Source organism: Ictalurus punctatus, chromosome 2 (assembly GCF_001660625.3).
Source record: "Ictalurus punctatus breed USDA103 chromosome 2, Coco_2.0, whole genome shotgun sequence".
Classification (NCBI taxonomy): Eukaryota; Metazoa; Chordata; class Actinopteri; order Siluriformes; family Ictaluridae; genus Ictalurus; species Ictalurus punctatus.
Genome location: NC_030417.2, coordinates 20,573,067 through 20,589,210, shown reverse-complemented (window position 1 = coordinate 20,589,210; position 16,144 = coordinate 20,573,067). Strand labels below are relative to the sequence as shown.

At 36.8% G+C, this 16,144-nt stretch overlaps 2 protein-coding genes and 1 non-coding gene across 3 annotated transcripts; 1 reads left to right on the top strand and 2 right to left on the bottom strand.

Moving 5' to 3' along the window:
- Positions 1-760: 760 nt before the first annotated feature.
- LOC108276501 (1-acylglycerol-3-phosphate O-acyltransferase ABHD5) lies at positions 761-5,595 on the bottom strand. The gene is made up of 7 exons (XM_017488229.2): positions 5,538-5,595; positions 5,132-5,217; positions 3,518-3,902; positions 3,021-3,175; positions 2,805-2,916; positions 1,867-2,053; positions 761-970 (listed from the first exon to the last, which is right to left on the bottom strand). The coding sequence occupies exons 1-7, from the start codon at positions 5,576-5,578 to the stop codon at positions 851-853; spliced, it is 1,086 nt and encodes a 361-aa protein (XP_017343718.1). The 5' UTR covers positions 5,579-5,595; the 3' UTR covers positions 761-850.
- Positions 5,596-8,998: 3,403 nt separating this feature from the next.
- Positions 8,999-9,070, top strand: trnap-agg (transfer RNA proline (anticodon AGG)). The gene has a single exon. It is a non-coding gene; the product is annotated as a tRNA-Pro (tRNA).
- A 2,112-nt stretch (positions 9,071-11,182) lies between these two features.
- On the bottom strand, positions 11,183-14,636 carry rpl14 (ribosomal protein L14). Its single transcript, NM_001200114.1, is given in 6 exon segments — positions 11,183-11,284; positions 11,757-11,810; positions 11,920-12,019; positions 13,117-13,211; positions 13,354-13,455; positions 14,622-14,636. Coding segments are annotated over 6 exon segments (426 nt in total). The 5' UTR covers positions 14,625-14,636; the 3' UTR covers positions 11,183-11,212.
- Positions 14,637-16,144: the final 1,508 nt, after the last annotated feature.

Here is a 16,144-nt window from a genome sequence, read left to right as displayed (position 1 = left end):
ACACATTTTACAAATCCAGAGGAGGAGCTGAGGTTGAGGAGTTGAGGAGGAGGAGGAGTTGAGGTACGTTCTCCACGGCACCGCAATAAATAGGCCTATTACTGCATATGGATCAGAACCGTATGTCTAAACATCCATGCTTTATCTTTAAGTGCGGTTCAGCCCAGTTGAGTCAGTTGGCTCACAGTGAGCCAGTGAGGACGTGTTTTGCAGGGAGTTTTTCAAATTGTTACATTTCTGGTTTAAAACAGTCTACAAGTTACCGTGTGTTTCCATGTACTAAATACTACACTGTCTAAGTATTACCTAAGAATGAATTGTAAAATAAATTGAATAAGAGTTCATAAACAAACTAACTAATGATTAGTCATATATAATTTTATTCATATTAATATTAATCATTTATCATAACAATGCCATTTAATAACATGCAATCATTGTATTCATCAAAAGACATTATGGTGCATTAGTGCAGATGCTGAATTCTTATTTCTCTAAAGCTTTATTTGGGTTAGTGTAAAAGTACAGAATAATTAAATGATTTTAATGTCTCTACTCATTATTAATGACATAATATTAATGGCAAAAATCTGTGTGTGTGTGTGTGTGTGTATAGATAGATAGATAGATAGAGAGAGAGAGAGAGAGAGAGAGAGAGATACACATACATAATATATGGACCATGGATTTGGAGTCAGGATGAAAAATGCTTCCTACATTTTTTTTCTCTCTTCCTCTCAATTTATTTCTAAATTGTTGACCATTTGCTTGGATTTTCCAGTGGTATGTTCCAGTGGTATGTTCTAGTGTATCCTCTCCATTTCACCCTTTATCCCATTTCTCTTTTCTTTTATCTTTCTTTTACAACTGTCTCTCCTTCATTATTCACGTCTGAGCATATCTTGAGCACAACCTCGTTGAAATCTTCTGATTGGTCAGCAAACACGTAATGTCCCGCCCCTCTGATGACCTACGGGACAATAAGCATGAAAATCTTAACTGGAAAATATACACTGACGCTCTTACATTGTTGTTTTTAATACACACCTTGACTTGTTGACTTGCTCTTGTTTTTTCATTTGAACCTCTGTCTGCATTTCAAATACCATTTTTACTTTATTAGCTTCAGTAAACGACTACTAAGTGGTCTGAGGGATCAATGCAACATGACTGCAGACTTTAGAAGTGGAACAATCAGAAAGTATGTAGATCTGATTTCATTTCCTTTAGGAACATGACATGTTTTGGTTTTTTTCAGTCAAGGTTTAGGCCGCACAGAACTGAGACAGCACTGGTTAAAGTAGTAAATGCCTGAATATTGACCACTGTTCTGTGCTGCTTGTGTTGCTTGGTTTCAGTGTGAATTTTAATATCATAAAACATGATATTCTTTTAGACAGACTTGAACATTTTTGTTGAAGATAAAGAATAGAGCTCTTTCCTGAGTCAGATCTTATTTGGATGACAACGAGCAGGTTGTAAATGTGAATGCCAACGTGAACATTTGCCGCTCCACAAGGCTCCGTTCTATGTCTAATTGTCTTTGTTTGTTTGCTTTTTGCTTATTTGTTTGTTTTGTGTTAATTAATAGCAATAAATGTATCATCACTTAAAAACAATGAATGTAATTTGCTACATTGATATTAGGTTTTATCTTATTAACTACTCCAATTCTTGTCATTGTAATATTTTATTCCACTTGCTAGCTAACTATCAGGCTAGATATTTACCAAGCCCAAATGATTCCTGTTTAAAAGCTACACATTCTTAAGTGAAGCAATTATGTGATCAGAGAAGTCTACAAGGGCGTGTTTAAAACAGTACAAGAATGCAAGGTAGATTTTCAGACCAATTCTCTGGACTCACAATAATCTCTGTCTGTGAGTTGGGTCGCATCTCACGAATGGCGTGTCCTGATTGGCCATCTATGCAGGAACGGGAGCCACAGATGATGAAAAGTGAGATTGTGTGATTGATCATTCCCACACGTTGCATCATGGGGCGCTGGGCCCACCCGTACGGAACAGTCATGTTCTTGAATGCTGTCTCACCGCTGTGAAGCAAAAAAAAAAAGAAAAAAGTGGTTTGATGTTTGTAATTCCAGTCAGTTTAGCAAGTCTGTTTGTGTCACTTGTGCAAAGGTTTGCACTTACTGTGTTTTTTGAATAAAAAAAGAATGTCCACCTTCATGTCACAATTTATCTGTTTTGGCCTGAGATTCTCGGAGTTGTCAGAAAGAAGGTGTGTGCGCATGATTTATGCAACTGAATTTTACAACCAAGATATACAAAAGCAGAGTCAGAGGATATGAAAGGGTGAAGGCAGGTATAAAGGTAAATAGTAGATAAATTACTTGATATCATTTGATATTTTGCTTGATCATTTCAGTCAATTTATAGTGAAAGGTACAAAACTGTAGAATTTATTTTTTTTTTTGGGGGGGGGGGGGGGGGGGTTCACTATTTTACAATGTTTTACAATTTAAAAAAAAAAAAGGTGCAGATGGTCTTGTTTCTTCTTTATTCAGCCATAAGGGTGCACAAACTTTTGCACTCAATGACATACAAGATTAGATTTATAAAAGTCACGGTCATTTAATATACTCCAACTATCTGTCACTCATGTCCAACTTTTCAGCACAGTGATACACTTGCATTTTTTTGCCCTAATCAGTAAACTCACAAACGTATTGACACCCCATAACTTTACCCACTGACAATTGGTTTTGATCTTGAATTGCAAACCATGATTCCATTTTTAGAATGAAACACAAGTCGTAGAAGGCACGTGGGTGTGTTAAATACCTGGGTGTCTGTGCATTAAGGTGGTAAAGGTAATCAGTCACCGTGTCATCATCGATCACATCTGAATATTTCTGTTTAAAGTCTGACCTCAGAGTCTGTAACAGCAAAGGACCTGAGAGAGAGAGAGAGAAACAGAGAGAGACAGTGACAGAGATAGAGACAGCATACTATGCCTTACTTTTGTGTGTGTGTGTGTGTGTGTGTGTGTGTGTGTACCCAGTGGGCCTGCAAGTCTGAGCAGTGAGAGGGGGTTGAATGGATTCATTGCTTTTCCCAGAGCTTTTACCCACATGGGGATCCTGCAGTGGAGCTCCTGCACTTCGGGTTTTTCTGAGAATCCCCACGGTTCTACTAGGATCAGGGTCTTCACTCTGAACAGTCACACACAGGGGTTAAAACGTCAACACACTGTTCTGAGTTCAGTTCTAATAACTTGTATAAGTAATCACCTTTTCTACATTGTCTAGTGTTACAACCTTGGAATTGAAATTAAAAGTCTGTAGGTAGGGTAAGCATAACCCTCAATATGATGCTCAAACCACCATGCTTCACCTGTTCTTTCCAACTATTTGAAAACATTCAAGGGGGTGAATACTTGTGCAAGTATTCACAAATGCATGTAGCTAAATCATGTCATAGTTGTCATTCACTGTTCTGAATTAAATATGCTAGTATATCTTATACTCCAGTGCTTCGTTACTTCCACATCTCACCTGTGTGGGTGTGTCAGAGCGTAAGCCGTGGAGACAAACCCTCCAAGGTCGTGACCCAACAAAATCATAAGCTCTACCCCCACCGCCTCCCTCCACTCCTCCAGCGATTGGACAAACATCTCCTCTGCTTCCTGGGCGTGGCTGCTTGCCATTGGTCGGCTGCTCTGGCCAAAGCCCAGCAGGTCCAGAGCATACACGGTTCTCCCACTGAGCGCCAGAGCAGCCAAGTTTTTTATCCACAATCCCACTCCACCCCCAAACCCATGCAGCAGCACCACTGGGACCCGAGAACACTCAGAGTCCTGAGTCTCATTAAAGCTCAGAGTCCAGATGAAGTTCCCGTTAGATACCGGGATGTGTCGTCTGCTGAAGCTGAGTGTGAGAGCTGAAGAGTAAGAAGTTACAGATTTATTTTTATCTTCATAATTTCATTTTTTTTCATGTCAGATTTTCATTAATTATCGTAAAATTATCATAAATATGATTTTTCTAGTAGGGTGCATTATAAAAAAAATGTAGAAGCCTTAAATGTTTTTCAGTTATCCTTTTAGGGCAGTCATCAACCATGTTCCTGGAGATCTACCCTCCTGAATATAGAGACATTAGCTCCAACCATAATCATACTCACCTGACCATCATTGCCTTAAGAAGTTCTTGATCAACTAAAACAGGTGTGTTAGATTTTGGTTGGAGATGAAACCTGCAGGAAGGTAGATCTCAAGGAAGAGGGTTGGTGACCACTGTTCTAGTACAACCCTTAAATATTCTATATATATTCTTATAACAACAGAGTTTCTCTTCTAGACAGAGTTCTAGAGTTCCAAGCAGAACCATGTTTTGGAAATTCAGAACACTTAATTATCCAAGGAACCCTTAAAAAAAATGGAATTTTTTTTTTTTTTTTTTCTAAGAGTGTTATTCATGAAAATGTAAAATCCTTAAGCGTTTTTCGGACGTCCCTCAGTGGGAACCCTTTAAGGTCCTATGTTGAAGTCTACAATGAAACATTTTCCTATTAGAACAAGTTTTTAAAAAATGGAAGCTAAGAAGCCTCAATTATCTAATGAACTCTTCACAAACCTTTGAAGAAACATTTTTAAAAGTATTTTTTAAAGCCTTAAGGGTTCTTCATTTGTCCCTCTAGTGGAACCTTTAAAGTGTTTCCCTTTCAGAAAGTGTTCTACACAGAACCCTCTTTGGAAGCTGAGATCCCTTATTTATCCAATGAACGCTTAAAGAACTGTTCAACTTTATTGTATTTATAAATTTTATCTACATCTCTGCTTTTTTTTTTCTTGCTGACCAGAATTAATCTTTTGCTCTGATGATCTAAATCTAAATTACTTTTGACATTTTTAAAAGTGTTATTCACTTTATTCACAGATTTATTTATTTATTTATTTATCAATCTAATTATGTTATACACCTAAAAAACATTTTACTGTTTTTTTAATGCAGTAGATTTGTGTCTATTTATTTTTTTTTACTACTCTTTGAACTAAATGTACATTGTATTACAGGCCTGTTTCATGTCCTTAGCTCTCCACTGATTGATTCTAGCTCATCCTGCATGATTAGGGAGATGGTTTGCTCTCAGATGTAAAACACACTTACGGCGGAGAATTCTGTCCTCTGCATTTCTTAGATGAGACGGTGAGGTGGGGCACCAGGAGGGCAGCCAGCTGGAGAACCACCACCATCTGTCACATACACATCATCGCACCTCATAGAAAGCTTTATGACTTTATTAAGTATGAAAATGTACATGTTTAATGAGACAAAGCCATTTAAATACAGAATTTTACATTCCAAATACAAAAAAAATATTGTAAATTGTGTTTTTTTTTCTGTAATCATCACAATCATTTGTAGTTTCCTTAAACCACAACTCATCTACATTCAGTGTTATTCTCCAAAAGCTTTAGTATAAACTAATGGGAATTGAAGCTATATTTTATTCAGTAGTGAACACTAGAGTGTACACACACACACACACACACTCACTCACTCACTTCCTTACCTCTGTCTGCACACCGTATGATTGTGTAGCGCTCTGTCCATGTCCACTGTTGTAAATAATAAACCTCTAACCCAGTTGAGAAATATTTTCCCTCCCAGTCCCACGGGAACGTTCCACATGATTTTGCCTCCACGTTTTCTACAGAGTGCAAAAACCTTCTATGTGAGAGGTTGCGATTTGTTTCCTTTTATAAAAAGAAAAAACAAATGAACCATGAAGTAAAACCTTTTCTGTGTGTCGATTGGGTTGTGTGCACTGAAATCTTTGACTCCTGTATTATTTAGAGTTCTACATATACAGTGTGCATTCTTCATAAACTATAATCTACATATGCATTGTTTAAATCTTGCTATTGTAAAAATGTTTGTGTTTAATGAAAGATGTATGTTGTCATGCGGTAACACTACGATAAATGATTCACATTACTGAAAAAAATGTTTTCATTTGCATGCTAGTCAAAGTGTGTTTTATATATGTATATTTATTCTGCTTTTGGTTTAATTATATTCTTTACTTTTATAATTTTTCTCAACTCAGTATTTCTTTCTTTCTTATATGACACGCAAACCTGAACTCTCACCAGTCAGAGCCTATCACATTACCAGCTATTACTGACAGATAAAGTTCTATAAAGAACTAGCATGCCTACCAGCTCCAGTGGCACCTTGATTATGCACTGTGCTGGTTTAAGTGTTTGGAGACAAAGGTTTGAAGCAGGTGTAATGATGTTCCACTCTTGTAGAGTTTATTTATTATGAATATTTAATGTAGGAGATCTACAGCCTAAAGACCTTTAAAAAAAACCTTTCCATCTATCAGCCTTGCTGGGTTAGTGGATAGGGTTAATAAGTGCGAGTTGTGTGGTTTAACCCCAGGTCATTGTTTTTGTACTTTATAGGAATGGTCATTGTAAGCAGTGGTCTCCCAAATGCAGATTAACCACTTAAAGTGTGTCAGGAGACACTGAAGTTCCTGGTGGCTCAGCGGTCTGAGGGCCTGTTTTGTCCTGTCTGTATATGACTCCTTGCTTCAAGACCAGTCATTTGCTTATATTAAATCAGGTGGTTTAAAGCAAAAAGACAAATCTGATAAAACAATTAGCTTCATGTGTCAGATTTGGTGGCTCAGTGTGTAATGTTGGCATAACGTGGTGCAGGTGAGTCAGGGTTTGAGTTGTGTGTTTGTTTTTAAACAATTTCTCTCTATATAGATGAAGGCATAAAGCAAAAAATAAATCACATAAAAAAGTAAAGTGCGCTGTCAGCTCTGGTGTCTCGATATGTGAGGGGTGCATCTATCTCAGCTGCAGAATTATGGTTCGAGTCCTGAGATGGGTGAACTAAGGCTTCCGTAAAATCTGTCAGCTTCTTTATATAGCATGCTCTCACGCTCTACAGCTAGGAGGAGGTGTAAAGAGAAAGATAGACCCCCTAAAAAAAAAAGTAGGTGGACTGTCAGCATTGATGGTTCAGTGGAGTAAGGGTTTCTACCTGTCTCAGTATAGAATCATGGTTCGAGGTTCTCTCTGGGTTGTAGGTGCTGGACTCAGGTGGGACAGTAAATTCTGGCAGAGAAAGTCTGGTCTAGGGCCCTGGGAGAGGTAAAATGGAGGGGTTATACTGCTCTGGTACAATAAAAATGTTATTACATATCTCTATACTACACTACATTTTACTGTACTGCTCTATATTGCTATGCTACATTTTTATTACAAATTGCTCTACTAGTTTAATACATATATTTTACTACACTAATATATAAGCACAGTATATACTGTATATATATATATATATATATATATATATATATATATATATATATATATATATATATATATATATGTATGCATACATATATATATGAGAGAGAGAGGTGTATGTTTGCAGTGGCTAAGAATGAAGTATAATCCACTGCTTCCATGTGTCACCACTGTAATCACCCAACCTTCATAACTGCACCATCAACAGCTCTAAACACCCTGAGCCAACTTGGTTGACAGATGTCGGCTCGCAGCTGTTTTATCTTCTGCAGAAATGAATGCATTCACCAACCCAAAAAAACCCACCATCATCACTGGCTTGACCAGTCGTATAATTATTTTTGGTATAGTTCTGCTGAAAATCCAGATCTCTCATCAGGAAAAGCCTAAACCAAACACTTAAGGGTTCAATTTGATGCTCACTGCTGATTGGTCCAGGTTTCTTACTAGAATAAGACCTGCCCCAGAGCAGGTTAGGTGTGATGCAAGTTATCATAGCACTGAACCACACCTCATTGAGACCGAAAAACCAGTATTTGCTCAAACTAAACTCAAACTTACCTGGTAACCACCGAAACCGTCTTTGTGGAACAGGCCTTTAGAAATTTGACCCAGAGAACAAAACAAAAACATTGTTCAGGATACACAATGCTTTAAACTAGTTAGATATATAATTGATTTCTACACACAAAGCAAAGATTCCCCCTCCCCAATCGCTGGCTGTATTTCTGACAGATGAAAAACTTTTACGAGGACTATTAGCTCTACAGACATATTTTTGTTAATTACATGCAGTGAGGAAAAATAAAACAGTAAACAAATCAAAAGAATTCATTTATTCTGATTCTGACTCTACAACTGGATTAATAGGCATGGAAGTTTTTGTTTCACTGCATATGGTAATGGATCACACTTAAATTCTGCTCAGTCACCAGAGTTGTGGCTCTGTGTGATGAACTTGGACAGGAAATGAAGTGAGAAGGACAAGACTGATCAGAGCAGGGTGCCATTCACACCTCCACAACCATGTGAAATAAATACCACCGTAGAGCTGAACAAGTGTTTTAACACATTTATTGACTATGATTTAGGCCTTTTTAGCTGCGGCTGCTGCAGCTTTCTGGAGTTTCTTTGCATCATGCTTGATGATCTTGTTCCTCTTTCATTAACTTTTAGTTAATGAAAAGTTCTCTCACGAGATTAGTAAAAATGTAAGTACTGATGAACTGTGCAACGTATTCAATAGATTATTGTGTTAAAAATAAAAACAAAATGGAGTTTCAGCAGTATAGGAAGTGGCATAAATGTGCATAATCATTAGTATGCTAATCATTAGTAAACATTAGTAAACAAAAATTGTTTCTATGTAATGCCCACAAATATTTTTTGTTCGTTTAGATGTACAAAATGCAGCATGTTTTTTTAAATGAAAAATAAAAGAAATATATATGTGTAAATGTATAATTGTTACTCAAATAAATACACATACATAATATATATATATATATATATATATATATATATATATATAAATAATTTTCTTTTAGAAGAGAATAATGTAAACATATGAGTTGCAGTATTTCATTTCTCACCACTAGATGGCACCAAGAAAACATCACATTTTACAAAACTCCTCAAACATCTGTACTGTAGATGTGTAACGTGGCAAATTGTGATGTGACCCTTCTAAGCACAAAAGAACGGCTCGTTGGTCTAGGGGTATGATTCTCGCTTAGGGTGCGAGAGGTCCCGGGTTCAAATCCCGGACGAGCCCATTTTTTCCCTAAATCTTTAATATAAATTACATGATCAGTCTGACAGTTGAGCATTCCACCTGAGCATTCTGCATAATGAAGAGTCCTGACACTGCTCACTGACCAATAGTTTACTGGTTTGCAAATGTGTGTGTGACTAGGCAGAGTCCAGCGGAAGGCTCTGAAAGGTTTTACAAGCGTGTATGGTTTTTAATCCACATTTCTTTTATTCACATATATTTGACTTTATAACTTAAAGTTCTCTCACGACATTAGATATCTTTTGGTTGCTCAGTTGTTGAGGTTAAATATTTTTTAAGTATTGATGAACTGTGTAACATATTCAATGTATTTCAGTAAACAACTTTTTTTGTGTTAACAATACAAAATAAAATAAAGAAGTATAATAAACAACGCCTCCGTGAACTCTGATTTGGGCTCTGAGTTTTTTCTGCAGTATAAGAAGACATTTGGCATAAATGTGCATAATCTTTAGTAAACAAAAAATGCTTCTATGTAATGCCTACAATACATTGTTGTCGTTTAGATGCAAAAAATTCAGCGTGTTTTTAAAATGAAAAAGTTTTATTTTTTTCTTTTGGAAGATATTAATTCAAACTGATGAGTTGTAGTTCCTAATTAATCCCCACCAGATGGCACCAGCAGTGTATCATCAGGTACGAAAACTCCTCAAGCGTTTGTGCTGTAGATATGTAACGTGGAAATTGTTCAAAATCCTACACGGTTCTTAAAGGGTATGATTCGCGGTTCCGGGTTCAAATCCCGGACGAGCCCTGATCTGTGAATTAGGTTAACATTTCTAAGTATATGGAATGTTGATGGGAAATTCAGAGTGAATATGGGGCTTATAGAATCATGGTTCGAGGTTCTCTCTGGGTTGGAGGTGCTGGACTCAGGTGGGACAGTAATTTCTGGCAGAGAAACTCTAGTCTAGGGCCCTGGGAGAGGTAAAATGGAGGGGTTATACTGCTCTGGTACAATAAAAATGTTATTACATATCTCTATACTACACTACATTTTACTGTACTGCTCTATATTGCTATGCTACATTTTTATTACAAATTGCTCTACTAGTTTAATACATATTTTTACTACACTAATATATAAGTACAGTGTATATATATATATATATATATATATATGAGAGAGGTGTATGTTTGCGGTGGCTAAGAATGAAGTATAATCCACTGCTTCCATGTGTCACCACTTAGTTCACCTGCCTGTGTAATCACCCAACCTTCATAACTGCACCATCAACAGCTCTAAACACCCTGAGCCAACTTGGTTGACAGATGTCGGCTCGCAGCTGCTTTATCTTCTGCAGAAATGAATGCATTCACCAACCCGAAAAAAAACCCACCACTATCACTGGCTTGACCAGTCGTATAATTATATTTGGTATAGTTCTGCTGAAAATCCAGATCTCTCATCAGGAAAAGCCTAAACCAAACACTTAAGGGTTCAATTTGATGCTCACTGCTGATTGGTCCAGGTTTCTTACTAGAATAAGACCTGCCCCAGAGCAGGTTAGGTGTGATGCAAGTTATCATAGCACTGAGCCACACCTCGTTGAGACCGAAAAACCAGTATTTGCTCAAACTAAACTCAAACTTACCTGGTAACCACCGAAACCGTCTTTGTGGAACAGGCCTTTAGAAATTTGACCCAGAGAACAAAACAAAAACATTGTTCAGGATACACAATGCTTTAAACTAGTTAGATATATAATTGATTTCTACACACAAAGCAAAGATTCTCCCTCCCCAATCGCTGGCTGTATTTCTGACAGATGAAAAACTTTTACGAGGACTATTAGCTCTACAGACATATTTTTGTTAATTACATGCAGTGAGGAAAAATAAAACAGTAAACAAATCAAAAGAATTCATTTATTCTGATTCTGACTCTACAACTGGATTAATAGGCATGAAAGTTTTTGTTTCACTGCATATGGTAATGGATCACACTTAAATTCTGCTCAGTCACCAGAGTTGTGGCTCTGTGTGATGAACTTGGACAGGAAATGAAGTGAGAAGGACAAGACTGATCAGAGCAGGGTGCCATTCACACCTCCACAACCATGTGAAATAAATGCCACCGTAGAGCTGAACAAGTGTTTTAACACATTTATTGATTATGATTTAGGCCTTTTTAGCTGCGGCTGCTGCAGCTTTCTGGAGTTTCTTTGCTTCATGCTTGATGATCTTGTTCCTCTGCAGAGACAAAAACATGAAGGCGGTCAGATCTCAGGAGGTCAGATGAGACGAAGAATAAATCGGTTAAAATGCTTCCTCTGGTTAGGGAAATGAGACACTGCACGAATATATACCTCATGTACAAGTATACATTCTTAAATCAGACACACACTAGTAACGCCGCTAACAAACAAAACTAGCAGCCGTTAATTAACACTGCTGTACTTAGCATTTCTGTTTTGAATATTCCTTTAAGAGTTACCAAAAAATAACAGCATAGATCATGTGTCGTGATGGATAAAACCATCGGCAAGTCCCACCACTTTAACACCGATCTTCATGCTTTATATTAATAACATACGCTTGCAGTGGATTGTGGGTAATACAGTTATTGTGTCACTGAGTCGACAGTGTATGAACAGATCTCAATCACAGACTTGACATTTTAATGAATAAAAATTCTGAAGTGTGTTTCAACATGTTTTCTTACCATTTTCTTGGCCTTCATGACCTTGTAGCGATCGAAGTCGGTCATCTTGGCCCTCTGTTAAAATAATCCAGAAGACAGGTTAATGAATAAACACGTTTGTGATTGATTATTAGAACTAATTTCATTCATCATGTCTGGTTTGTGTGATTATTATTTTTTTTACCTTTTTCCTGGCTTCGATTTTCTTGGCCCAGCTGCTCTCAGCCCAATTCTGGCTGATCGCAGCTTTCTCCCAGGCACGCCTCACAAACTTCTGTCGAGCGCTGTGAGGATAAAGTGACATCAACATCAGCTTTAATTTGTTAGACTTCAAGAACTCATCTTTTAGATTCATCCATCTCTCTAAACACATCCTAGAAGCAACACCATTTTCAACACAACTTCACAACCAAGTCATATGAATATTTTGGGTTCACATTGAGGATTTATTCTGGATCCAGTGTGTGACTTAAACCTGAATGTGCACGAGGTGCTCAATAATAATTTGACTATCTCAGCGATGCTACTTTAACTGGTTAATCTCAGTACAGCACAGGTTCATGTATCTAGGATAAAAGCTGAAATCTTTTGTGCAGAACAAAATGTTACAGGCTGGAAGTAGTCCAGCGCTGCTCTAATTCACAGTTAAAAACTACGATCATAGAATTATTACGGAAAGTCATTAAGAGGTCTCAGATCATGGCAATTTTTTTTTTAAATAAATCAATTTTAAGAATGTAACAGCGTAAAGAATATTGCAAAAGCACCATATCTAACCATATAGCAACTGTGTCACTCATCAATGCATGGTTTATTTGACCAGCAAACTGTCAGAATGCACCAACATACACACGTTACAACCCGCTATCCTGAGCTGGTTACTCTGTGCGGCCTAACCTAGACTGGGCCGTAACACACATCTATACACTAAAAAACTTGTGCGTTCACAAACAGATAAAGAAAAGCTTCTTGTTACTCAGTGTTTGAATTTAAACAGTGAGACAGCTCAAATAAAGAACAGAAGTCTTTAAAAACTCCTAAAAATTAATTTATCTGAGAGTTAATTAAGGATTAAACATACTAGATTAAAATGATATACAACACTTTGTTCAGCATAGCTACTTGGTCAATAACATTTTAACTATAAGCTCCTGTAAGATTAATTAGTTTATTTTATTAAACATGTAAACACTCCCATGTTATTACAAGAAGGTTCTACTGCTGGCTTCCTCGTTATCCGATTCCTCTGAGCCTGTACTCACACTCTTGTCTTACCAAAATGTGATTATCGTCTATAGTATAAAAGAATGGAGAGTACTGCTTTAGACTACATTAAAAGCTCTCATGTCAGTGCAGGTGGAGAGTGAAGATTTGGTCATACCTGTGGGGAACTTTGATGACGTAATCAGTGAGCTGCATGCACTTGAATGGCATTGACTGCCTCTTCACACCAGTGCAGGGGCCATCCACCAGTGCCTGTCACACCAACCAAAACACCACAGTTATATAACCTGCTACTCCTGACATCCTTAGTGTTCAGGCCAAAGCCACTCAACCTGGTTGTCACTGAACCTCACGTTAAGCAGCAGATGTGGTGCAAACATGCAGCAGTTCTTACCCTGTTCTGATCAATCACATCTACAATGGTCACCAGTTTGCCTTCATGGGGCCCAAAGGCAACGTAGGCGACACGGCCAATTTCGACAAAGCGCTTGAACACCTGGTAGAAACAGGAAACAATTAACTGCACAGAAAACTTTTACAGACTCAGTTTAATCTACAACACCCAAACACTGTCCTGAATCACAGTTCTGTAATCCAGACTTATTTTTATATTATAACAATATCATAAGATAAATACTGGAGGAAAGAAAAAAAATAAAGAGTAACTAAATTGTGTGGATGCAATTGTAAAGAAATGTATAGAAGAAAACAAAGGACATGACTTGCCATGTTATATATATTATTTTTTAATTCCACTTTTTCTTGTGGAGGAAAACTGATATGATCTCATCCAGATTCATTACTGAAAATTTCTACAATCTATTTTCTCCCCCGGGCCATCATTACGAACGTTAACAGTGGAAAACAGTCATTATGACACAAAGCTGAACCGCAGTCAGATTAACCTTTATTAATTAAACCTTAAGATTGTTAAAATGTCCGGGGGGGAGACACCACATAAATGTGTTAACCTTTGCGTGTTGCCTTCACCTTGTGGAACAACAAATAAAAGACTTTTGCCAGATTCATTACTAAAAAGATCCTGCATTCAGAATTATTTTTTACGTGATAGTTTTATTTTCTAATAGTTAATAAGAACTTAGTGAATTATTACAAATGTCAAAAAATATCCGTTGTGACATGAAGCTGCTTTAATGGGAATAACATGATCAAGAAACATCTAAAGAAACCCGATTTATCCCTGAAAATAACAATAGTTAGTTGGATTGTTTCTTAACTTAACCCAAATGTATGGAAATTAACAACTTTAAAATCCAGACCTTCGCGAGACCTGTGTATTAGCCATGCTAGGTCCTGCTAGTCATGAATAACACTGTTTGTGACCGTTACAGCGTCTGAAGTTACTACTAAAATTACTCATCTTTACTAGTAAACTCGGCGAGTGAGTTAATTACTAAGTTAGTTAGTGGTTTACCTGGTTATCTAAACGCACTCGGCCTAACTGAAACAACCACGTTGCGCGCGCGACCGCATTAAACACCCGAAATTTCGCTAAATACGCCAACATTAATTTTTATAAATAAGCACAGAAAACATTAACTACAGTATAATCTCTCCAATCTAAATATATTTGTGTGTTGAGACGCAAAAAAGAATGAATTTTTACTTGAATTTGTATTCGGCAGCTGTACAGAGACTCACCATGATGGCAGACCGTGTTAGAAAAAGAACGCTGTAGTTTCCGGTCCAGCCTGATACGGTTTCCGCTCAGCACTGCGCATGCGCACAACATGAGCCGGCCTAGAGTGTATTATAGGCCTAGTTAATGAAAAGTTCTCTCACGAGATTAGTAAAAATGTAAGTACTGATGAACTGTGCAACGTATTCAATAGATTATTGTGTTAAAAATAAAAACAAAATGGTGTTTCAGCAGTATAGGAAGTGGCATAAATGTGCATAATCATTAGTATGCTAATCATTAGTAAACATTAGTAAACAAAAATTGTTTCTATGTAATGCCCACAAATATTTTTTGTTCGTTTAGATGTACAAAATGCAGCGTGTTTTTTAAATGAAAAATAAAAGAAATATATGTGTAAATGTATAATTATTACTCAAATAAATACACATACACATACATAACATATATATACATTATATATATATATATATATATATATATATATATATATATATATATATATATATATATATATATATATAATTTTCTTTTAGAAGAGAATAATGTAAACATATGAGTTGCAGTATTTCATTTCTCACCACTAGATGGCACCATGAAAACATCACATTTTACAAAAACTCCTCAGACATCTGTCCTGTAGACGTGTAACGTGTAACGTGACGTGTAACGTGTAAATCCCGGACGAGCCCTTTTTTCCCCCAAAATCTTTAATATAAATTACATGATCAGTCTGAAAGTTGAGCATTCCACCTGAGCATTCTGCATAATGAAGAGTCCTGACACTGCTCACTGACCAATAGCTTACTGGTTTGCAAATGTGTGTGTGACTAGGCAGAGTCCAGCGGAAGGCTCTGAAAGGTTTTACAAGCGTGTATGGTTTTTAATCCACATTTCTTTTATTCACATATATTTGACTTTACAACTTAAAGTTCTCTCACGACATTAGATATCTTTTGGTTGCTCAGTTGTTGAGGTTAAATATTTTTTAAGTATTGATGAACTGTGTAACATATTCAATGTATTTCAGTAAACAACTTTTTTTGTGTTAACAATACAAAATAAAATAAAGAAGTATAATAAACAACACCTCCGTGAACTCTGATTTGGGCTCTGAGTTTTTTCTGCAGTATAAGAAGACATTTGGCATAAATGTGCATAATCTTTAGTAAACAAAAAATGCTTCTATGTAATGCCTACAATACATTGTTGTCGTTTAGATGCAAAAAATTCAGCGTGTTTTTAAAATGAAAAAGTTTTATTTTTTTCTTTTGGAAGATATTAATTCAAACTGATGAGTTGTAGTTCCTAATTAATCCCCACCAGATGGCACCAGCAGTGTATCATCAGGTACGAAAACTCCTCAAGCGTTTGTGCTGTAGATATGTAACGTGGAAATTGTTCAAAATCCTACACGTTTCTTAAAGGGTATGATTCTCAACATACCCTGAAAGGGTATGATTCTCGCTTCGGTTGCGCGCGGTTCCGGGTTCAAATCCCGGACGAGCCCTGATCTGTGAATTAG